This window comes from Panthera pardus, unplaced genomic scaffold (genome assembly GCF_024362965.1).
Source record: "Panthera pardus isolate Hobbes unplaced genomic scaffold, ASM2436296v1 HiC_scaffold_16, whole genome shotgun sequence".
Lineage (NCBI taxonomy): Eukaryota > Metazoa > Chordata > Mammalia > Carnivora > Felidae > Panthera > Panthera pardus.
Window position 1 is genome coordinate 69,937,592 of NW_026526721.1, and position 25,484 is coordinate 69,963,075.

The following is a 25,484-nucleotide window of genomic DNA, read 5'->3' on the forward strand; positions in this document are numbered from 1 at the left end:
TGGCTCATGGGTTCGAGCCCCGCGTTGGGCTCTGTGCTGACAGCTCAGAGCCTGGAACCTGGTTCAGATTCTGTGTCTCCCTCTCTCTCTGCCCCTCCCCCACTCACGCCCTGTCTTTCTCTCTCTCTCTCTCTCAAAAATAAATAAAAATTAAAAAAAAATTTTTTTAAAAATTTTTTTTTAACATTTATTTATTTTCGAGACAGAAAGAGACAGAGCATGAACGGGGGAGGGTCAGAGAGAGGGAGACACAGAATCTGAAACAGGCTCCAGGCTCTGAGCCATCAGCACAGAGCCCGACGCGGGGCTTGAACTCACGAACCGCAAGATCATGACCTGAGCCGAAGTCGGACGCTCAACCAACTGAGCCACCCGGGCCCCCCTAAAAAATATTTTTTTAAGGCACGTTGTGAACATATAAGAGGGATGGGTAAAAACGTCTGCAGCCAGACAAAGGTAATCTAGGAAAATTATGCGAGTTCTATAATCACAAAGTGACAAGAACCACAAAATAGAAAAATGGCTTAGAGGATGGGAATATAAAAAAAGACATTAAAGAGGTAGTAAGAGGGGAATGGTGTATCTGCAGAGTAGAATCATAGTTATCGAAAGTGACCTTATAAAATGATGTAAATGAAAACACTGCACAGCTTACTAGACTTAAAAACAGGTTACAAAACAGTATATTCTGTTAGAAAGATGCACACATATGTACTTCTGGAAAGATACATAATACCAGTGCTTCTCAAAGTTTAATATGTGTATAAATCTGCACATTAATCACATTGAGGGGTCTGGTTAAAATTCAGATTCTGATTCCATAGGTCTGGAGTGGAGAGGCTTGAAATTCTACATTTCCAACAAGCTCCTGGGGGAAGCTGGCACTGCAGGTCCTGTGAGCCATGCTGAGTAGCAAGGGTAGATGCCAGGGTATTGACAGGGCAGTTTAGTAGGTGATGAGAGTGTTTACTGTAGTTTCCTTCTTCCCTCAACTTCTAGTTTCTAATTAACTTGAGTTAAAAAATGAAAATTAACGGGCATGTGTTATTTTATATTACAAAAAACCAAAATTAATTTATCTTAAAAAGAGAAAAGAGGTGAAGCAAACCAAGATGGCATGGGAGGTGCAAGGAGGAGCCAGTGTAAAATCCAAGCAAAGGAGGAAATGAGGGCACCTGAGAAAAGGTAGAGCAGAAGGGGAAGCAGGGGCATCTCTGTTGACAGTTTGTAAGATCATTCTGAGGCCAGTATAAGAGCTAGAAGGCAGAATTGTTAGGATCTGTGGTGTGAACAAGTGTCTGTTTATTGGACATGGAAGAAAATAAAAAGAAGTACAGTGACAGGTGCAGACTTGAGCTGAAGGGTGAATGCAGGGGGTGCAGGTGGCCCTACCAGGTGCTCCTGGGCCTGTGCTACCTCTGAGACGAACGGGGTTTGCAAGAAAGGCTTGTCCTGACCTCTCCAGCTTGAAGAATATTCTCTATGAGGAGCAAGAAGTGGAATCTGCACATAACTCAAAAGCTAACAGAAACTTTCAGAAAGGCAGGTCATAGGTTATGCCTAAACCCAGAATGTAGTGGCGTGGGATGACTTCCAGAAACGCAGGAGTGAGGGAATCTCAAGACTTGGCTAAACAAAGGTGAGCTCTCCAACTCGTTGAGCTTGGGTAGATCATGTGCCCCAAGAAGTCTGCATAGAGAAGCATTTCTTACCTGTAAAGAATCCAGCCTAAACCATAGCCCCAAGAAGGCACTCACTGTCATTGGTGGTGAGAGCAGAAGTGACAGCAGTGAGTGGTCAGAGTGCTGTTATTTGGCACAAAACATTGAGTGACGAGCCAGATTCCACAAGGTGCTATCACCACAAATGGGGATGAAATTCAGGTGTTCCCATTCCTTAACCAACACTGAGGGCCAACCTGAGATCTCAAACAAAGGGATAGGTGGAAGGTGCTATTTATTATCAGCCACTATTGACTGCTTTGCAACACTAAAACAGATATCAAAATTGTACAGTGATATTCACACACCATCAAGGAGTTAACAAGTCACCAACACAAGGTGGCTGGAAGCGGGTCATCCAGACAGAAGCCTGCCCTCTGCTGGACATAATGATAACAACTTGGATGAAAGCGGAAGGAAAAGAAGTCTCAGGATCAGAGAGAAATATCCTGGCTACTTCCAAGACCCCACAAACATAAGGGGAAGACACAGGAACTTGCAGAACAATCAATGGATATACGGGTATATCATCTCCAGACCTGTATAGTCTTTAATGATCTCTGAAGAAAAAATCACTAAATGCCACTTAGAACAATGCCCTACAGTTCACATCCCTTTCCCCAACCCTTTATGCGGCTTTCCCCTATATCCATTTTCCCTCCTTGGATCACTCTTCCACTCACTGAGAAATCAAAGCATTTTCTGGTAAAGCCTATTTAGGGAGCTGTTTGAGCAAACGGGGTTTGAAGTACTGGCTCCTGAGAGGCCTGTCAGGACCAGGAGACGCCAGAAGGATGTGGCAGATGGCGTCTCCTACTTCCTGCTCCCTGGCTTAACCCCAGAGCCAGCCACATCTCCACACTCCTCACCTGCTTTCCTCATTCTCCCTTTGCCATCTGATGGGGTTCTATTCAAATAAGTTTCTTGCACATGTGATACAACTCTACTGTATCTTGAGCCTTCCTCCTTCCCTCAAATTATTCTAAAACCATCCTCTATGACATTATCTAAAGCTTCTCCTTTTCTAATACTTACAGTGTCTTAGAATAAGGTTTACAGGCTCGTGGTGCAATCGCCACTGTTAGCTCTAAACCATCTCTTCTAAAGAACTATATGTACTCTTTAGTTCTAGTATTCCATCATTTGGTGAACACGTCTCAAATTATCGTAAATGTTTTGTCTGACTATTTAGGCTCCTTCTTTCTACATTGAAAGTTCTAGGCTTTCTTCTGTCTATTTTCGTGCGCAGGCTACTCCATTCTCTGATCAATTTAAGAGTGTTCTATGGCTTGGTTCTGGTTTTAAGTGAGGAGTGAGATTCACACTAGAAAGTGAACAAAGATAATTCTGCACCCCAGGCAGCCCCTGTAAAGCACAGATACCTTCCTGAATACAAGCATAAAGATCCTGAACCCAGTTGACAAAGCTTGTCTAAATAGCGATTTTTATAAAGGGACATATACTGCTATCCACACTGTTTTACATAGGCCAACAAACCTCAGAAAAAACAAAAAACAAAGACAAACAAAAACAAACCCAGAAAACAAAACAAAACAAAAAACCAAAACAAACAAAACCAAAAAAAAACCAAAAAACAAAAAACAAACCAAAACACAACAAAAAACAAAAAAACCCACAAAAAAACAAAAAACAAAAAAACCCTGAAGCCCCCAGTTACGGAATGGATAGGTCACAGGAATAAAAGGTCCAGCATAGGGAATATAATCAACGGTATTGTAATAGCGATGGATGGTGACAGATGGTCGCTACACTTGTGGTGAGCACAGCATTATGTATAGACTTGTAGAATCGTTATGTTGTGCACCTGAAACATTGCGTGTTGACTGTACTTCAATTAAAAAACAAAAACAAAAAACTAAAGTCTACTTTTTTTTCCCTGAAGATCTAATTGGCTTTATTAAGTGGTTCATGAGTCAGACAGCATCCAATCCCATCTAGGAAGTAGAGAGGAGTTCAGAAGCCCATTTTTTCAAGCACTGATATTTAAAAATAATTTTTACTATTTTATAATTTTTAAAAAGCATAATGTATGATAACTCCCTCCTCTTGTTAAACTGAGTACACCTGTGATACTGCGATATACTAAGAAATTTTTATTTGGTCTACACTCCTGGTTCTTAGCCTAAGAGCTTCTAAAACCCTTGGAATTTCTGGATGAAAGGGGTGAGAGTTACACCTTTTGTTATTCATTCGGAGCCTTTCTCAACCACACCTCGGTTTATGCTAATAAAGTAACCCTCCAAGGATGGGGGCTGGTTGCTGGAGGAACTTAAATCCCACCTCCAACCTCCAATGGCCCATGACCAGTGATATCATTTATTGATACTGTGTACTGGAACTCCCCCCAAAACCCTAAACAAGGAAGTTTTGAGAAATTCTGCAGTGGTGAACACTTAAAGGAGTGGGGAAGGTGGTGTGTCCAGGAGGGCATGGAAGCTTCCAGCACCTGCCCCTATACCTGCCTCTGCATCTCTTTGTTTGGCTGTTCCTGAGTTGCATCCTTTATAATAAACTGGTAACATTAAATAAATTTCTTGTATACATGATACAACTCTACCGTATCTATAAATTCTGTAAGCTGTTCTAGCAAATTACTGACCTGAGGAAGGGGTCGTGGGAACCTCTGACTTATAGTTGGCTGGTCAGAAGTCCCAGAGGCCTGGACTTGGGATTGGTGTCTGAAGTAGGGGCAGTCCTGGGACACGGAGACAGTGTCTGACACTAACTCTGGATAATGTCAGAATTGCTTGGTGTGAGGAAAACCCTGACACATTTAGTGTCAGAAGCTTTGTAAGTAAAAAACAGTTCATAATAACATGGAACACCATTTGGTGTGTGATGACTTGGGTCCATCATGATGAATATCTGTACTTAAGTGGTTTTATGGCATGATGGTGTCCTTAGGGATTACTAAATAAGATAGGGTTGTCTACCTCTCCATGGCCTCAGCTTACTACTTAAAACACACACACACACACACACACACATACACACACACACACACACACACACACAAAACCCTAAGTCACATTAATTCTGTGAACTCCTCCCTTTGTTCTGTATGACTCTATACATATTGGCTTTAAGCAATGCTTCCCCAGTCTTTCTCTTAGGCTATTTACTGTAACCTCTTGCTAGTTTGCAGTCAGGATAAAGCCAATGCCCAAATCACCAGTAATCATAGATGGATATGTAATTCTAAGTCTCTAGACTCTGGCCTTGCAAAGTGGCTCCGTGCTGGGCACACCAACATAGCTTTATGTCAGTTAAGTATTGAATTTGTTTTACTTTATTATTTTAGTTTATTTATTTATTTATGCTCAAAGAAAGTACAATAATGAAACTTTCTAATAGAAAGCTTTATATGCAAAGAAAATACCAGTGAAGACATAAAATGTCAGGTATACTACTGGGGAACAGGAACTGGGCACTTTTACACATATTAAATAAGGTCATGTCTACTTTTGGTCTAATAAACTTCGACTGTTGGTATATTCATCTATAGAATGAGGGACAAAGCTATCCTAAAATAAAGTACTGAATGTTATTATTCCTATTGTATCATATATCCAGAATTTCCTTCAATCATTTCTCAGCTCTCCGGATCACAAAATGTCAGTGAAAGTGATCTTAAATAAGTCGCAACTGCTTTTCTCAAAGAACAGAACCCACCCTCCTTACTGAAGCCTGACCCGATTTTCTCGATCAACTGCTATCTTCTCTTGGACTCTTGCTTCCACCATGGATACTGATTAGAGTTGAAAGTCTCAGGCTGGCCATCAAACACCAGAACAGCGTGGTCCCTTTTTCTTCTGCCAAACTAATCCTCCACTCTGGCTTCCTCTCCTTCTGTCCTCAGCCACACCACACACATGGTCCCTGGAACACCACCAGCCCAGGCTGCCCCAAGACCTTCAAGTTGTTCCCTCTGCCTGGATTCCTTCTCCTTCTCCTTCTGCCAGTTGAAGTCTTCCAAAACGTCCAATTCCATCCCCTCCAAGAAATACTGAGGAAGCTCTTCTATTCTCCTGGGCGTGCTCTGTCCTGCCTCCCACCTCCCACCTAGCTTCTTGTATTAACACTCCACCGTCAGGGCTGGTCAGGAATATATTCATCTCCTCCACCAGACCTGGAGCCCCTGGAGAGCCCTCCACTTTCCCCACACCTCCCAGCATAGGGGCTGAGAGGAACCAAGGGAAGGGGAAGACATACACCCTGTGCAGGACAACAACATTGGCCCCGCCCACACGAAAATCCAGACCATTGCATACTCACGGTTTCCACAGTTGAGACCACCGAGCCCAAATGGGCAACTGCAAGACAACAAAGAAAAAGAACAAGAATTACTTTCAAAAGTCAAAAGAAGTAATGGGAGGCAATCTACCCAAGTAACTTCTAAATAAGGCCTGTCACAAATGCATCAGAATATATGAGCACAGAGCCTACCTCATACAGGTTTCATTTTCAAGCCTATATCCATCTTCACATGCTGAAAGAGAAAAGGGAAATCCATGAATAAGTCCCAGGACTTCCTTTGTCCTAAACTGACAGTTAGTAGACACCAATCCCTTTAAGTCTCCAAGAATATTCTAGAACCAGAAGCCTACAAATAGCTTTAGAATTATCTAGTACCTGCCAACTCAACCTTTTATTTTACCACAGAATTTTCTTAACCTTTTAGTGGCTCTCACTTTCCCATCTAATAAAAAAGGGGATAATAACAGCAATAGTAGTATCTACCTTGTAGTTTCTTGGAAGGAATTAAATAAAATAAGGCATGTGAATGGTTTAGCACAGTGCCTGGCACATAGTTATCACCAAATAAATGTTTGTAGTTATAATTATTATCCAACCAATGTAATTATTTTTGGAAGTTTTCTGTGGCCCCTGTGTTACATTCTTCCACATACACACAGACGAATGCTTTGGTTTCTTTAATGTAAGTCAAACCTTTAACCTGCTGCTGCCCTCACTGACCCCTTCCAAGAGGAAGTAGGAGCTGTGACATCCTCTGGGACATGGTCAGGGTGGAGCTCACCCTACCATCTGTGCAGGGGATTCTGGACATATCTAGATGAGTGCTAATCAGCACATCACCCAAGAACATAACTTTGAACCCTCTGGTGCTGCTGCTCATGGACTGAAGGGCTGTGGCCCAGCCATTCCTGGGGACCAGCAGTTTCTGAATTTATTTGATCACGGAACACTACAATAAGCTGACAGAACAGCATGAGCTATAACGCATGCTTGGATGGAAGCAGACAATAAAAAATGGCCTCATAGTCAAATTCATTGCTGCAAGCAGTGATAGGAATTTGATTCATGAATAATGTACGATATACTGCATAAAAGATGACAGATAAGAAAAGGTACACAGCATACAGCAGCAATCCCTGGACAGACAGCACACACGCTAATGGTAAGATGTGAGTGTCGGCAGCATGCACAGATCAGGGGGTGCATGCCCTGTGGGCTGGGACAGGAGGTCTCTCACAGGCGTCCTGCATCCTCTGTTACGTGTAATAATTAGTGTGTAATAATATTAACTTACGTAGATGTGCCCAATGCTGTTCTTCCTTCTGTTTGTTTAATTTTTAATTTATTTTTTTTATTTTGAGAGAGAGAGAGACTGTGTGAGCAGGGGAGAGGGGGCAGAGGGAGAGAGAGAAAGAATCTTAGGCAAGTTCCATGCTCAGCGCAGAGCTGGACACGGGGCTCGATCCCATGACCCCGGGATCATGACCTGAGCCGAAATCAAGAGTTGGATGTCAACCGACTGAGCCACCCAGGTGCCCGCTTCCTTCTGTTTTTAATGTTAGATGCTAAATGTTTCTAGCATCTATTTTGTTGTCCTAGATTATTGAGATATCACTAGAGTTTCGTAGAATAGTTCAGAAAACACTGCTCTAAATAACCCGCAATTCTTTTATAGCAGATCATTAGAGTTGTCACCCTGGACTGCGTTGTTTTGGCTCCACAGAACCACTTTTCCTGAGCTCCATCCTCTTGTAGTAAGGGCTATTATAAGCAGCAGCCCTGGGAAGGCCCCCAGTATCTACTGCAGGATGTCACGGGCCACACTGCCACAACACCACACAGTAACCTCTTGATGAGGACGCCCCAAAGAAATTTCTCTTGGGCCTTGGGGCCTACAAAGATGGGGATGCTTCTGAACGACTGTACTTTGTTTTATGAACCCTGACTCTCTCTAAAACTGTATTTCTCTCTTTGCCTCAATGTCCAGAAAGCTCAGAACTTGAACGAGTGGCCTACCTTTAGCAAACATGCAGGACTTTACAGCATATCTTTCTGCATATTCACTTTCCTCTAGCTTCAGCAAAGTAGTAGCTTTATTTCCACTTCAACCTAATTTATCTTTTAAATTAAACCTTATTTAGTTTAAGTTTAGGCTTTTTAGTAGGTGCTTCCAATCTTTTTTGCAACAAAGTAGGGCATGATCATATTCCATTTAGGGGAGGAGGAACGAGCCCCTTCACCACATCTTGGGACACCTCTGAGTTCGCTGCTGGCCTTACTCAGGTGGGGCCTTCTTAAGGAACAAGCTGAGAACTCCTGCTTCCCTGGGCACGGAAAGCACCATCCCTGGCAGTCTTCATGCTACAGTGGTTTGTGGGAGCCGGGAAGCCACTCCTGGGTACTCCACGGCTCTTTCTCCAGGGCAGCTCCACGGGGACCGCTGGCCTCCCTATGACTCATCCCCATCCATCTCAGCACTGAGGCAGGCTGATGTCACAGCAGTCTGTTCTATTCTGAACACTTCTTCCCGGAAATGTTTTTACATCAAATCTACCCACCCAGCCCTCCTCTGCTGGGTGGGAGCTTTCCATCCTGTGGCTGTCATCCTGCCAGACGTAACGTCCATCTGTTGCCCAGGCTGTGAGCTGATGGGTTGGGCTGTTTTCACTCAGCCTCAGAAGTGGCCTGACTTCCTGGTGTAACGATATTTTTTCTTTACTTCGAATGGGCTCCTTTGGTCATTCACCAACGACAGAGTGCCACCGTGGGCCTGGTGCTATTCTAAGGGTTCTTAGAAAGAAAGCTCCAGTGCGCCTTAGGACCCAGCTCGTCATCTCCACACCCTAGTAGGACTGACCCGTGGAGCACTGGAGACAATGGAAATGTGGCAACTGCTAGTGTGTATGCCCAGATTGGGTTTCCCCTATTGACATGGAACATAAGCCAATTCAAGCCTCCTGGCCCTTGATAAAATAAGCAAGTGGTGGAGTCTTCAAGACTCTCTTGTTCCCAAGCTCTGCCATTTGTGTTCTATCATATTTGCTACCCTATCATCCAGTTGTTAATTCAACAGACACTTGTTAAACCCCACAATGTGCTAAGCATATGCTAAACACAGTTCTGGCTCTCCAGGCACCTGCTGCCTGGTGAGAGAAAGAGGCCTGCATGGCAGAAGAAAGCTAAGACACCTATGGGAAGGACACCTACTTCAATTTTGTATGATGCTTTGAACGTCTGGTAAAGACACTGTGGAGATATTTCATGGGAGACATTAAGAAGTGCATACATACGTACAACAGAAAACAATAGAGTCCTGCTAATGTACAGATTTAGAAAACACACCTACATACCTCTCTTCCCCATTTATCTGGGGACTGACCTTGGATGTGAAGTGTCCAAAAGGGGACTTTTTTAAAGAAAAAAATGTGTTTATTTATTTTGAGAGAGACAGAGAGAGAGAGCACGAGTGGGGGAAAAGCAGAGAGAGGATCCCAGGCAGGCTCTGAGCTGTCAACACAGAGCCCAAAGCGGCTGGATCTCAGGAACTGGAAGATCATGATTGTAGCTGAAATTAAGTGTCAGTTGGACTGAGCCAGCCATGCTCCCCAGGGACTTATTTTAAATACCCCAGTGCTCCAGCACTAATGGCCAGAAGATGTCACTACAATCCATCAGAACCCGGCCAACGGGGCTGTGCCCAAGGAGCTGCCGAAGCCATTCATCAGAGGCTTTCATCTGACGGAGGAAAATCTAAGCGACAAGGATACTGCAGAAACGGAGGCTTTGTGGGGCCTTGGCAAAAAGCCCGAAAGCTGACCAAGGTTTCCTTATGCTGCATCTTAGGTCATTACCTGATAAACATAAGGTTGCTGAAGCCTGTATCCCTGCATTTGGAAAGTCTCTGACGGCCTTGCTATTGCTAATGCTAGTCTGTAAGTGACACGATTAAATTGCTGACTTGGAAACAAAGGCAAGTGGCTGGGGCCAGCGAGTGGCAGAGGTGGCAGGGCTGGCTGTCCTTGAGGCTGTGGGAAACTCCAGAGACTCCACACGCCGGTGCCACCACTCCCGCGCGCTCCACTTCTGCCCACTTTGCCTTCCCTCCTGCCAGCTACACAGCGCCCCAGCACATGGATTTTAGCAGAGGTCACCTTCCCACATGCCGCGGGACTCAATGCCCCAGTTTCCAAGAAGGGCCAGGAACACATGGCATGAAACCAGGTAAGAGGGAACTAGGAAGCATCATCTCTTTGTATCACAGGGGCAGACGGACATGTGCTGAAAAGCGCTGCAAGGCCGTCGTGCCTCAGGACTGCTGGCCGGCACACGGGGTCAGCCTCCCCTTCAAAGCCCACCGCAGGGCTTGCGTGTGGAGCAGAGGGGGTGCACTTTCAAAGCCAATGTGTGTAAACCTAAGTCAGAGGGTCTGAAGCTCAGGACGACAGCACTGCCCCGAATGTATTTTTATCCTCTCCTGATGGAACGAGCCCTCTACTGGGGAAGTCCTGATAGAAATAAATGACAAGGTCACCTTTCCCCAGTATGTGACTTTCACTCAGATTCCAGTACATCTGTCACCAGTGGGTGTTGGCCAAGCAGGAAAACTGTGTCATACACATTCTAATGTGGTACAACGCTTAAAACCACACCGTGGCCTTTATATTGTTAGTTTTCCTGGTGATTACAAATTCTAGCAGTCGTTTGTAAGTCAGGGACACAGTGCTCTGGACTTGAATTAATTTTACTTTAAAGTAGTATTCTTGCCATGCATTTACTGAGCATTTTAGTTCAAACTGAATGGATTTAAGTCTCACCTACAAGGCTAGCAGGATTAGGTTTCTGCCCTCACACCGTTCATGAAACCTTTAAAACTGGAACTCATTAATTCAGCCACATCCTGGGTAAAAAACAAGGGCAAATGCTGATGGCTTTCAAAGTACCTCCATATACATTGCTTTCTTCAATCCCCAGAATATCCAAGGAAGCATCAGCATACCCATTTTGCAGAAGAGGAAACCAAGGCGCAGCAAAGCAAAGTGTCTTGCTCAAGATGATACATGATCCATGAGGCAGAGTCGGGCTCTGATTCTCTTGAGCCTCAGCAGTACTTTGTCTACTAGGCCACAGCTGCCTCTAAAAGAGACAGGCCCGACTCCATGCCTGTGTTTCCATTTTCAAAGATTAGCAGACAATAGAATAAAGCTTTGGGAATTAAAACAACAATTTTCCTAACTTCCTCTAAAAAAAAAAAAAAAAAAAAGGCACTGCCATAGGCATTCCATTCTCTCTTCTTTTCCTTTGAATTTGATTGGCCAGACCCGTTTGCGCAGGTCAGAGATAATGCTATTATTCTAAGGAGATAACGCATTCAATCCTGCTGTGAGCAAAATAACAAGAACTAGTTACCCCTAGTTTAGAACAGTCACACCTAGAGCAGAGAAAAACATCTTCCCTGTCCCTGCACGGGCCACAGAACCCTCGGGAACTTGCTGGTACCTCGGCAGGAGTGATCCATCTTGTTGAATTGGAAATAGCCTGACTTGCACTGGCACAGGGCGACACCGTCCAGGTCAGTGCAGATGGAGGTCTCCTTGTCACATTCCGGAGTCTTCCGCTTGCACAAGCTGCCCGCTAAGATGAAAAAACAAAACAGTGAAACAAAACAAGACCTCCTCCACTGCAAACCTCAAGATACATCAACTTTCCATTTAAAGAGGCTCTGAGAACAGTTTCTGAAAAGCGCCTGGTACAAGTCTCCTTTCAGGGGCCCGCTTTTAGCTGCCTTGGCCACTCCTTCCCTGTGTCAGCCCCAAGCCTCTGTACTCCAGGTCACACCGCATGCCATGGGACAGAGGACCCAGACAGAAGAAACAGGGTGCTGTCTCCGACCCCGGCAGCCACCGTAAATACGGCCCTCGGTGCCATGGTGTCTTCTGTGCCTGCATCCTAACAGACTGCGGAGGAGAGCCAGCACTGAGCCAGGAAACATGATCGTGTCCTTCTTAGGAAGCCGTGAGGCTCAGACCTGTCTCAGCGGAGGCACAGCTCTGGGTCTGCTCTGTGTCTACATGACCTAACGGGAGGCTGTGCACTCCTCTGGCAGGACAGCTTGCTGCCCACAGACCTATTCCAAGGGTCGGTGTGGAAGACAATCTGCTGCCCCGGCACTGTGGTATCATTATGTTTCCTGTGTCCCCACTACACTGGCCATTTCTTGGGGCTTACTCATCTCCGGGGCTTCAGCACCTTGCACAGGGATGGTCACACACAGTGCTCAATACATGCATGCTGAAGGTGCTTCAGGTCACCAGTCACCAGGCCATCACCACGGGAGACAGAGCTGGGTAGAGGAATGTGTCTTTCTGGCTTGCTACCTCCTTCCCTTTAGGGCCTTATTCTCTACATGTGTATCTACTTGGCTTGTCCAGCTCTGGGCATGTGGGCCATGCTCATTTCATGGATGACAAAGAAGTATCTCCTTGTTATCAAAAAGCACTCATTGTTGGGCATGTGGCCCTCTCTGAGGCTGCACACAGTAGACCCTCTCTGTATACACGAGACACATAATGAGGGCACGTTCACTAAGACATGCCTGACGAAAAGGCACATGTAAATGGGGGCACACAGTAGAACAAAAACGCACAACTAACTGGTTAGGGGACAGTAACTTCTTCACAGCCAGGTATAGAGCAAGGCAGGACTGACATCTGCTCTTGCTGCAGGGAGGTAAGAGCAAGTTCACGACCGGGAGAGCTGCCGAAGGGTGATGTGTACACTGTGCAGTGAGGCCTGGTCTCCCCTTTCCCATCTTAAGGAAGACACCAACCTATTCAGAAACCAGGTACTGGTTCTTACCATGGCAAAACTGCCCCGACCGTGGTGATGTGAGCTGACACCCACACAGGGTCCCCACAGCCGCCTCCTTTTCTGAGTCCCGAGAGCTTGGGACCTAGGGGACAGCCTGGTCACAGGGAGGCGAGCTTAGGACACAGCCTTTAGTTTTCAACACTGCATTTCCTGTCTTTATCATTGGAAGCTGGTGTGCTAAATCAAAACTCAGCTTGTGTGTGCGATAGAATTTCCTTTGTTTATTGTGAAAGTTGGTATTTAAAAGAGAAAAAGAAAAAATGGAAAATCTCACCAGACAAACTATAAAGCTGGCATCAGAGAGGTACCAAACGCCCACAATTCGTCGTCTAAACTTCTGGAAAGCTTTGCCAGTCCTCAAGCTTCAATATAAAGGAATACTTCCGGGGTAAAAGGCTGGCGCTAGCCTTGTCCAGTAGCCAGACTGAGTTGCCTGGCCTGATTAGATATTTTCTGGAAGTCAATGTCACATTTTCCTTCCATCCTGCCCATTAATCCAGCCTGCTGACAACTACTACTCGCCCTGCTGAAGCAACCCTTCCCTACAACGAAGCAAAGAAGCCAGGCCTTGCCTCTGCAACAGTGGAGTTGCTATCCTAAAAATCCTTAAAGAACATTCTGCCATAAATCCATCAAATGCAACCACATATAATCCCATTTTCATTTTAAGCCTGGCGATGTGATTTTTCTACATCCACAATTCCCATGGTCTTTCCTGGGCATAACATCCGCCTGACAGACAATGAGAACTTATGTAAATCTACGGCTGAGACACTCCTTGGGGGATTTCCAAAGACTCTAAACCTCTGGAGGCATTAGAGCTGCAGCTCTTTGGAAGTTGAGGAAGTGGACATTTTGCAAACTGCAGGGTGAAAACCTGCCTTTGCAAGGGCAGCGTCCAGAGTAGCCCAGCATACCCATGTGTTGGAAACACCCAAATATCAGAACCTGACACCTCCTGCCTGTCAAGGCTACCTCTCCAGCACTCAGAAAGGGAGCAAAGAGACAGAGTTGGGTATGTTGGCAAAGCCAGGAGAAGAACTGGGAGGAAAACCAGAGAAGTGAGCCTGTTTTCAGCCAAGAGGCATGGCTGTCTTTGTTTTCGAGGGCTCTGGAAGGAGAGGTACAGAATGGGGACCAGAAGCACATGTAGGGGCAAGAGGCCATGTGAGAAATCCTCTCAGTTTTGCTGTGACCCTAACGCTGCTCTAAGAAAATAAATAAATAAAATCTAAAAAAACAAAACAAAGAATGGGACCTCAGCAAGGAAGCTAGGAAGCTAGGGGCTTTCCCATAGGCCACATCCAAATAAGAGAAAAAAATGGGGTCAGAGTGGGCAGGCCTGCCATGAGCAGGATCTTACAAATCCAAGTATGTGGCCACTTGATTTATAAGACATGAAACACATTTACTGGAGACATAAAACTAACCTGGTACTATGCTGACTATATAGGATGAACTTTTTTTTTTTAATGTTTTTATTTATTTTGGGGGGAGAGAGGGAGAGAGAGAGCACACACACACAAGTGGGGGAGGGGCAGAGAGAGAGAGGGAGACACAGAATCCAAAGCAGGCTCCAGGCTCCAGGCTCTGAGCTGTCAGCACAGAGCCTGATGCAGGGCTCGAACTCATGAACCATGAGATCATGATCTAAGCTGAAGTCGGACACTTAACTGACTGAGCTACCTGGGGGGCCCCTAGGACGCACTCTTTAAGTGTTTAGTGAATGAAAAGGTCCCCTTCCTGCTAACTAGAGATGAAAAATTGGGACCCTTGAATCACTGGCAAGAGAAACAAAGAAGAGCTCTTGCCTCAAAGTTTAGAGCACAGTATAATGGGGCGTACACTTTTTAGTTAATTCCCCAATGAGGCTAAATGACAGCAACTTCAATTCCAGAAAGTTCAGCTCCTTTCTTCCCCCATATGAATAACTAGCCTTGAAAGGAGCTAAAGCTACAGCATTCACAAGGTTATGCTCCCAGTTCCCCAGTTCTGCCATGCACAGGCCTGTGAGAAGAGCCCTGTGGATCAGTGCTCAGAAAGCCCTGAGCCCCTGGGAATGCCCTGGATCTTCCAGCAGATACAGCCCCAAACCTGCTCCCTACAACTTACATCCAGCGTCTGGACACCAGATGGAGAGGCTCAAAGAGTCTGCATCCTTTGCTAGTCCTAACTGTCTAGCACAGGGAGCTAACCAGACCTCACTCTGATCACTTACGAGACAACAGCAGGAATAAGCCTCCTTTGTGAGGAAGCAATTTTAATTCTAGCAAAGTTTTCCCAACCCAGAGGCAAAACTTCCTCTCCAAGATCCAAGTCTGCCTTCTGAACTCATTGTCTATAATCCCTCTCTGTATCTACTTCACAGTAGATGTAATGCAGAAGTTTTGACAAAGCAGATAAAGCGAGAACAAGAAAAGGGAAACCAGCAAGTAGTCTGGCCTACATCGTTCCAGTCTTGTTTCTGTGCATTGGTGATTTGCAAACACACGAACAAGATGGGTAATACTGCCCATGCTTTTTTTTTTTTTTACTTAGTGGACTATCACGATGAAGGTTTGGGGTATTGATAAGCATGTATATTCTGTGCAGGAATTTCTGTTTCCCTCAGAGAGAGCTGGAACTTTTTAAGGTAAAGAGGAATGATTTCATCGCATCAGCTCCTGTATCCCATCATCTCTTATACACCAGCGAAGAAGAGGAGACAAAAAAGAGGCAACATGCCAAGGACCCAGTGACTTCAAAGCTATGCGTGTGTGCACGCACACATGTACAAAGATACAGACACACAAAGGCCTTTCACTTAACACCCATTTCTTTTTTTAAGTTTTTATTTATTTTTGAGAGAGAGAGAGAAAGTGCAAGCAGGGAAGGGGCAGAGGAAGACAGAGTGAGAACCCCAAGCAGGCTCCACACTGTCAGCGGGAAGCCTGATGTGGGGCTCAAACCCATGAACTGTGAGATCATGACCTGCACCAAAGTCAGACCCTTAGCAAACTGAGCCACCCAGGAGCCCCAGCACCCATTTCAAAGATAGACTGGCTCTGTGACAAACTTCTTGAATCTGAGCCCCGAGTGCCTTACATATCTATCCTAGGTCTGTGCCTAACTGTATAGGTGGGGTTCTCCCAGAGGGTCATTCTCTTACCTCTGAAGATCCGCCTCTGAGATCCCAAGAGCTGGCAGACCTCAGCAGAGGACCTACAGGAGTTGACACATTTCTGCATCCCGTCAGCCAGGTCAAACAGTGTCACATTGGAGGCCAAGGAGAACGTGGTTTGCAGGGACATGACCACTGCACTGGACTCCCTGTAGACAAAGTGTGTAGGGTTTTGACTGTGCTAAAATGACATGTGGGCCCAGGGCTTTTGGAAGATGAATCCATCTCCGTTCTCCAGGAAGGGAATGGGAGAGCATGGAGGCCCAGTGACTTTGGCCCCCCCTGGTCACTCTGTGGCTTGGTCAAAACAGAGCCCGGTTTAGTTGCTGTCACCTATGTTAGAATAGCCTCCCCTTTATGAAAACTGGTTCACAAGTGAGAGTAATTCTGTTACTTACCTAGAAGCATGAACTGTGGATCGGGTATAACCAGGAAACATTGAAAAACACACATTTAACTGAAAGGAAGAACAGGTTGGTCGTTAACTGTGAGATAGATAAAAGCCCTAGACCTAGAACCAATTTCCTATTTTCAGGATAAAATAGGCATTTTCTAGCTATCAAGTTATCAGCAGGCAGCTTTACAGAGGAGTGGTGTCCTTTTTTTTATTCCCTTCTTAAATGCCTCCTGCTCTTGTTCTGTTGTTCCCTGAGTACAAAGGGAAAGAGGCAGATAGTAAATCAGTGGGGAAAATCTTGGCAGGAAATGATGTTCAGAACAGCACCCTTGGATGCAAAACATCTTCAAAGGAACAGATCTCTTCTAAGACCCAGGGTTTCAAAAAACTCAGAGGCAACTGTTTATTTGGACTTTGCAGAGTGAACGAGGCTCACTGAAAAGACTTCAGCTACCCCCGGTCTGGCAGGCCTGACACAAACCCCTCATAATCTGCAGTGAGTTGACCTAACTCAAAGATAGGTCCTCTTCAAAAAGGCTCTCCATGGGAAATTACATTACATGGGTCAAGAGCCCCTTTGTCGAGAGCAAATTAAGAGTGACTCTCCCTGTGTTTGCCTTGTGCCCTCAGAGAGAGCAGAAAATCCCTCTAGGGCATCAAGTTCCATGCCTGTTTTTCTGCTCCCCCAACAGTGGAGGCTGGAGATTCCTTCTATGCTGCGGAAGGTTGTAATACCTTGACCTATGCAGACACGCCTGTCTTCAAAGCCTGTGTGTCAGACACATTTATTGTTCATAGGATGGAATAAAACATAGGATGTTATCAAACCTTTGGCTTTGTATGGCATTGCTTTCTATTCTAATAGGCAATGATTTATTAGTAGTATAATTACTTAAACGTTTTCCCCCAGGTAAAAACAGAAAAGGCATATTTCAGAACAGAATGGTATCTTGGGAAAGGCCACTTGAAGTGGCTTCTCTAGTCTAGTCTAGTCTATGGGAGTGGGGATGTCACATCACTAGTAAATTATACACTCATACCTGGTGAAAATGAACAAGTTAAGTAAGTCACTGAGCACCGTATACTGGGAGGGACAGCACCTCTGCACAGGATTCTAAGCCCCTGTACTCCCTTCGAAGGAAATATTGACCTATAGCACACCCAAGAGGCAGCTGTGGTGAAGTGACAAGAACACCAGGTATAGGGCTGGTAGACATAAAATCCTGCTGTATAGTAAAGAATTTAATCTTGCTCAAACAGAGGTCTGGCCCTTGGCTCCCAGAAGCTAATCAATAAGCTTTTGGAATATCCTTTGTCTACCTGGAGGCCCTGGGCCACTCCAAATATCTAATAACGTGACTTATGCAGGGGTTTGGGGTTATATGGTATCAGCCTAACCTCGAGAGGGGCTGGAGACTGAGGTCAGCCATGTGAGCGGTTGAATATGTCCATATATTTGCTCTAGACACCAAGATTCAAGTGAGCTTAGCAATACTCCATGAATACTGTATACATCATTGCCAGGAGGAGTTAACACAGTGCATGGCTCCATGGGGATAGGACAACTGGATGCATCAAATTTGGAATCCTCCTTGACTCTGCCCTATGTGTCTCTCCCATAGCTGACTGTAACAGGGACCTTTTCACTGTAATAAACCATAACCATGAGTTTAAGAGCTTTCACTGACATCTGAAGTCCTTACAGTGACTATCAAATCTGAGGGTGGTCTTGGGGATCCCCAAACTTGCAAATGGTGTCAGAAGTGAGGATGGTCTAGTGGGCTGTTCCTTAACTTTGCATCTGCTCTGTGTGAACTCAGGCAATGTCATTAACCTTCAGGGTCTCCCCAAATTCTAGCTGTAAATGTGTTGGCAATACCTCTTACAGGAGTGAGGCATCTGGCAAAGTGCCTGTCATAGACTAGATGCTCAATAGATACAGAGACAGAATTGGAATCTAAATGTCATGCAAATAAAATCTACAGTCCTATAAAATCCTATAGGTTTTGGCTAATATACTCTTACCTATAAAAAACAAGTAAAACTGAAATCAGAAATCAATTAATCTCTAAAACTTATATTAATGGCAATTTTCAATGTTCTGAACACCAAATCTTAGACTCAGGTAGCAGTTGAGAGGTAAAATTTACTATTTGAGCTTCTTTTTTTTGAAAGAAAGAGCAAGAGCGCAAGCGGGGAAAGGGCACAGAGATTGGAGGATAGAGGATCCGAAGCAGGCTCTATGCTGACAGCACAGAGCCTGATGTGGGGCTTGAACTCATGAACCGTGGGCTCATGCCCTGAGCCAAAGCTGGATGCTTAACTGGCTGAGCCACCCAGGTGCCCCTGAGCTTCATTTTTATCTCGTTTTCCTCCTTTTTAATTTTTCCTTACTTTTTCCACCTGACAAAAAGTAGGCAAAGAGGGAAAGAAGAGGAATCAAAGGCCTCTCGATAATCTTTAAAAAAAATTTTTAATGTTTATTTATTTTTCAGAGAGAGACGGAGTGCGAGCAGTGGAGGGTCAGAGAGAGAGGGAGACACAGAATCCAAAGCAGACTCCAGGTTCCAAGCTATCAGCACAGAGCCCAACGCAGGGCTTGAACTCACGAACCATGAGATCATGACCTGAGCCGCAAGTCTGATGCTTAACCAACTGAACACTGAGGCTCCCCAAAGGCCCCTAGATAATCTGTGCAGTGAGTTCTCAACCCTGGAAAATCAGGATTAACTGTTATGTCTTTGGCATTCTCCTGAGGAAAAAGAGCATCATTCTCCCCAAGTTTGGAAACACAGAGCGAAAGTCACACAGCATGTCAACTGCAGATGGGAGAGTAGGATTTTCTGGATCTTTCCTCTTTGCCAATAGTTCTTATTGGTGCATACCATCTAACCGTCTGTGACTATGAATCTGCACAGGGAAAAGAAACGCCAAGGCACTGATAAAGGCTGCATGTGAGAGCACACCGAAGAAGTGCTTCTCCTGGGCGTCACTGGATCTCAGCACCTCCTTTCAATTTCCAAGAGGCTTTTAATTTTACCATGAAGTTTACCTCCCAAATGTAATGGAAATGAATAATAGCCCAGGAAATATAGCTGGTCCTCACGAGGTTCCCAATTCTGAATGAAATTTGTTCTAGAAAACAAAGGACTCAAAGAAAGATGCTTTTCAGGAAACTTACTGTTCTGGTGATCTCATTTTCAACTTCACGTAGGTCTGAGTGTTTCTCCATGGTGGTATTGAGAAACGTTTTCTTTAATTTAAACTCTGTCACGAAGGTCCTAACTGAAAATGAGAACATAACCCGTGAGACCACGCAACTGGCCGACCGATACATAGCCGTGTGTTTGTAAATCTCTAGCATATCACTCTTAACTCCACCTCACAGGACAACCGTGGTGCCTGTCCTTCTCCTTGAGGATAGAGAACACCTCTCCCTCTTCTAGCTCCTCTCTAGGAAGGTGGGCTTCCACTGAGCAGAAGGCTCAGACTCAGTAAACCTTTGGGTCAAAAACTCCTTTTGCACGTGTGTGTGGGCTGCTGTGAGGAGCCATCCTGCCACCCTGCCAGTCGCCTCCTACATAGTAGATGCTCAGTGAAGCTGGGATGAGGAGGAAAGACCAGCTGGCCTAAATGACATAATCCCAGGAGGAGGGGGAGGGGATGTGGGGTCAAGCACAAAACATGCTCGTCAGGCCTGAGAAAGCTTTCGATAGAGAAACGCTGTTGTTCTCTAGCCTACACTGCAAAGCCCTCAGCTTCAAGGGCAGGCTTTGGTTTCCTCTTCTCATCAGAGTTACCCCACCAGCCGCCATCCCTCTCGCATAGAGGAAATGCCCATTTTGTCGCTGATGAAAGAGACTTCCAGAAATCGGACAACGGATTCAGGACGACAGAGAGGCTGTGGAGGAAGGTGCCAAACATCTGTAGTGGGCCCAAGCTGCGGGGACTGCCAGGCCCCATGGTCACAAGCCAGGCAATGCAAACGACCCATATTCAAGATATTGTTTGAGCTCAGACTTGAAAGAAAGCAGCCCCGTTTTCAAGGCCCATTTCACTCATAAAATAAAATAGTACTCATCACTTTGTGCTGACTGGGCCTGAGGAGAATGGGACTTACAAATGGGCAGGCGACCAAAAATTAGCATAGCATGCTTTCTATCTGCCTCTTATCTTCCTTTATATTAAATTCTTATCTTTCCCTCTGGACAGGGAGGGAAAAAAAAGACTCGAAACCCAGGAACCCATGAAGCTGCTCTTTCACAGAAAGCTTGCCTGCTGAATTAAGAAAAAGGCCCACAAATGAGCCAGGGAACATATTTAACATCTTATACTTACTGTCTAAAGCCCTTAATCCTTATTTAACATCTTTTTGCTTGTTCTACAGTTCACTGAAGCCAGCTGCTTAGGACTCTTTCTGAGCAGCAGGGAGCTCTTTGAAAACATTCTTGGCCAAATGAAAGCATTTCAGCATGCTCTAATTTGCATGTTCCTCTGATGTTTATGAACAATGAAGCTAAATGACTTGAAAAGGGAAAGATGATTGTTAACACAAAAGAACGGCTCTCCTCCTGATCTGAGGTGCCTGTGGGACACTGCACACAGGCTTCCACAACTCCCACCCCACTCCTTCATCTTCCTTCCTCACCCATCCAGACTGATACCCAGACTCTCTGGATGGAAATATACATATTGTAACTGTTACGTACACAGATCTCTTCCGAATCATGACAGTAAATGTGGCCTCTGCTTTAAGAGCAGCTCTGAAGACGGCATCACGCAGCGTCCTGCAGCCCCTGCACTCTGCCCAGCACACTGACGTCTTCATGCCTGCCTTTCATCATCTGGCTTTAAGGCAATTTTTTACTTCACATGCAACTAACTGCTGACTTATACGGGTTACATAAATGATTTTTTCGTTATTTATTTATTTTTATTTACTAAGTTTTTAATTTCAATTCCAGCATAGTTAACATAGTGATACATTCATTCCACATGTCCACTGTACACATCCATGCATCACCATGTGCTCATCCTGACAAGTGCCCTCCTTAACCCCCATCGCCTATTTTACCCATCCCCTGCCCGCCTCCCTCTGGTAACCGTCAGTTTGTTCTCTGTAGTTAAGGGTCTGTGTTTTGGTTTTCCTCTCTCTTTTTATAGAAATGAATTTTTAAAAGATCCATAAGTATTACTTTGTATTCAGAGTACTTAGTGTTTTCATTGCTGTCAATTCTGGTCCAAGAGGTTGGGGGCTAATGTTAAATGATACCTCCCATCTGGAGAACTCCCCCATTTTCAAAGCTTGCTCAGATACTTCATTTTATTTGCTCTTCACAATAACCTTGAGTGGGAAGCAGAGCAGGTGGTAATCTGATTTTACAGATGAGAAAATGGAGGCTCAGGGGTCATGGGCCGTAGGTGGTAGCTCCAGAGCTGGAAGCCAGGCAGCTGAGCTCCTGGCAAGAGCATTTTCCACACTGCTTCACAATAAAATCATTCCATCTTCACCCTCCTTAAACCAAAGACTCCTGGCCTATTTCTTCCAGGGGGTAGCTAAATGGAATCGGTTACCCCCAAAACAAATAAACTATTAGAGTAAGAGGAACTCTTGATTTTGAGTGATGTCTATATGCCTAGATTTTTTTTTCCTTTAAATAATGCTTTGACTTGATCCTTGTATTTTGAACAATTTCCAAAATCCTACCATTATTTTAGTAGGGTATCAACTGTTTGAAATACATTTCTAGGCCCAGGATGGAGCTGCTCCTGCCCAAGGTGCCACGTCAGCCAACCGAACTTTCGAGTTCTGTAAATGCCCCCCCCCCCCCCCCCCCCCCCCCGTGACTAAAAATGCAGCATATTCAGTCGGTCAATTCCCCAACGCCAAGTCAACTATTGGCTATATACTTACTCCCTTGTCCTTGACCTTTCTAAATAAGGGCAGATATGCAAGCCTAGCCGATCATGCCGTGTTTCAGAAGTGATGCCGCTTCTAACACTCTATAAAACTCCTGCTTGCCCAAAACCCCTCAGGGAGAGAGCTCCACTGTTTGTGAGGCTCCGTACTCCCCCAGTCCACGACTGTTCCCCTTTAAATAAAGGACATCAAACTCATTACCTAGCCCTTCTAGTTTTGTCATTTGACACAATCTTTTTAAAAAATCTGATGATTCCCCTCAGCCTGTTAATTCATGCAAATATCACTTTTCAGAGGTCACAGACATTCATTCTCTCAAAAAAATATTTACTGAGCACTTTTTGTGTGTTAAGTATCACACTGGTCAATCAAAGGTGAGTCACTTTACCTACCAGTTTCCTTATCCAGACTAGATAACTCTATGCCCTTCACTTCTAATTTCTTCAACAAGTTCCATGTTGAACTGAACACTCTAATGCAAGGTTATACCCTGTGTGGAAGAAAGCTTTTATGATGAACACATTATTATGTGATGGGAGCTGTGGGCTGAAATGTGGCCTCTCATCAAACAAGCGTAGATACTTGGCCACTTAGCACCTGGTCAGGACCTTAGTTTTCACGTGGGTTGTTTGCTTTTTAACATGTAAGCTGGAGATTATATTTAAAATCAACCAGCTTCAGAACTATCAAATTAGGGAATGAAGTAGGACAATCTGTATGGTACAATTATGGCAGCTTTGGAAAAATGTATCTGCCTATGAACAGGACCATGAAGATCATTTTTAAAAATGAAAAGGAGGGGGCGCCTGGGTGGCTCAGTTGGTTAAGCGGCCGACTTCGGCTCAGGTCATGATCTCACGGTCCGTGAGTTCGAGCCCCGCGTCAGGCTCTGTGCTGACAGCTCAGAGCCTGGAGCCTGTTTCAGATTCTGTGTCTCCCTCTCTCTGACCCTCCCCCATTCATGCTCTGTCTCTGTCTCAAAAATAAAAATAAACATTAAAAAAAATAATAATAATAAAAAAAATGAAAAGGATGTGTGAATGTGGTAGGATAATCAGGGTTTTATTCTCTCTTTTTTCTCCTTAAAAATATATTTTTTATTATGTAGTTAGAATATCCTTTTGATATATATTTTTCCTAACTGTAGGGTGAACGGTTAAGCAAATAGTGTTATGCACAAATAATGGCCTACCCATGTACTCATTAGGAAGTTTGTAAAATATTTTTAATAACATGGAAAAATGTTTAAGATATAAAGTTTGTACAAATACTACATGGTTGCAATTGTATAAAAATATAATGCAGAGTAAAAAAAGATTGCAAATAAGGTGCTGTATCTCTGAGTGGTTGAAAAATAGGTAGCATCTTTACTTCTTTCTATATTCTTTAAGTTTATACCTTGGAAAGATCCTGACTGTTTAGGGAGGAAAACAATAAATGTTATTTTTAAAAATATTTTGTGGTACAGAAAAAAATTCCAAGATAGATTAATTCTCTTACCCAGGTTGCATATTCCTTTTTCCAACTGGTACCCAACCGGGCATTTGCAGGTATAGGATCCCTGAGTATTGTTGCACATGGCCAGGGGTGGGCAGGGGTTCAAGAGGCATTCATTCACATCTACAGAGGAGAGAAAACGGGGCCACACTGAACCTGCGGCAGACAGCAGAATCATTACCCAGTGCAGTGAGCACTTCCGAAGGGCCAAATGGCACTGGGTGCAGTGGGGCCCCAGAGATGAGTGGGATTTTGCCCTTGTCCTCAAGGGGCTGTCTATCTACAGGGGATGGAGGCCATCGTGTATATGACCAACTAGAAACAAATCAGGCTTTGAAAGTACAGAGAGAGTAGGAGATCCTGATGGAAGGGAGATTAAGGACTATTTCAGATAACATCTGAACTGGGACTGGAAGGACTTTAACAAGCAGATGGGGGTGGGGTTGCAGCCTGAGGCACCAGCAGCGAAGGCCACAGGCAGGAAAGCATAGGGGTCTTTAGGGAGCTATAGATGGCCCAGTGCAGTAGGGGCATAGGCAGCCCACCGAATGGAGCCGGATCATGGAGACGCATCAACATTATCGTCTGATGTTATTCTGCAGACAACACTTAAGTATGCCAACTCTCAAATAAGCAGGGTTTTTACTTATGAAAAATCTTGCTTTCCTACATTTTGAAGGAAAACAGCATTATTGCCTATCTCAAGGACATACTGTAGTACAGACCACTGGAGACACTTTTCCTCTTACCCATACTGCAGTCATCCCCTTGCCAGGAAGGTGAGCACATGCATCGATACCCACGGCTGCTGGAGTCCACAGAGCATTTCCCATCATGAAGACAAGGGTTAGTGGCACAGCTGTTAACTAAAAACACATTCCAGGAATAAAGCAGTTAATCACATAGGAAATGTAAAAGCAGCTCTAGGTAAATATTTAATTCTCCTGGCTAATATTTGATTTTTGCTTATTTCTGTTTACTTGCCCTGAGAGGTCGCACTACTAAAATAGAACGGGTTCCCGGGAGGTACAGAAGAGACGCTGAGGGACCGGATCCTGGCAGTAGTTTGTGTACGTGCACGTGTGTTAGACAATTGGATCCTTGAATGCAAGAATTGGTTCCAATCCTAATGCTGCTTACAGGTCACTCAGTTCAAGGCTGATGATTATATCGCCTTTGACACTCAGAAAATTCTACTTGAATCTCGGCCAATTTAAAACACACATCGGGGGAGAAGTGGTCCCTGATTAACCATCCTCCCTGCTCCAGGATTCCCCCGTTCCAAAAAAATCTTAAAATATAACTGGGCCTCCACATATGGTGCAATCATTTGGAAAAACAATCGAAGTTGTGCACTGCAGTGCCCTCTCTTTACATAATGTCACTATGAACCCTATCTAATTCATCTAGGCCCTAATAGTGCCCAGGCTTCAGCATCATCTTAGACTCCCGGGGCGGAGACCACAACTCTCTGTTTTGGTATCTATAACTAGCATTGTCATGCTCTAGTTATGTAATAACTGCGTAATAAAGCCTTCTGACACATGCTCAGAGAAGCTGAAACCCACAACATAACTGCATCATTTCCAAGCAGAAAAATTGCTGGAAGAATGAGAAAAGGATGGCAGGAGTCAAGAGTTGTAA

At 44.7% G+C, this 25,484-nt stretch overlaps 1 protein-coding gene across 2 annotated transcripts in view; it reads right to left on the minus strand.

The window, feature by feature from the left end:
- The window catches only part of HEG1 (heart development protein with EGF like domains 1), a 90,661-nt gene that overhangs the window by 17,785 nt on the left and 47,392 nt on the right, over window positions 1-25,484 (minus strand). For both annotated transcript variants that reach the window (XM_053903462.1, XM_053903461.1), the window contains exons 8-15: window positions 24,590-24,706; window positions 23,844-23,963; window positions 19,605-19,708; window positions 16,425-16,483; window positions 16,015-16,175; window positions 11,496-11,630; window positions 6,189-6,231; window positions 6,018-6,055 (exon numbers count right to left, since the gene is read on the minus strand). In XM_053903462.1, the coding sequence (XP_053759437.1) occupies window positions 6,018-6,055; window positions 6,189-6,231; window positions 11,496-11,630; window positions 16,015-16,175; window positions 16,425-16,483; window positions 19,605-19,708; window positions 23,844-23,963; window positions 24,590-24,706 (777 nt within the window). The remainder of the gene's footprint in view (window positions 1-6,017; window positions 6,056-6,188; window positions 6,232-11,495; window positions 11,631-16,014; window positions 16,176-16,424; window positions 16,484-19,604; window positions 19,709-23,843; window positions 23,964-24,589; window positions 24,707-25,484) is intronic.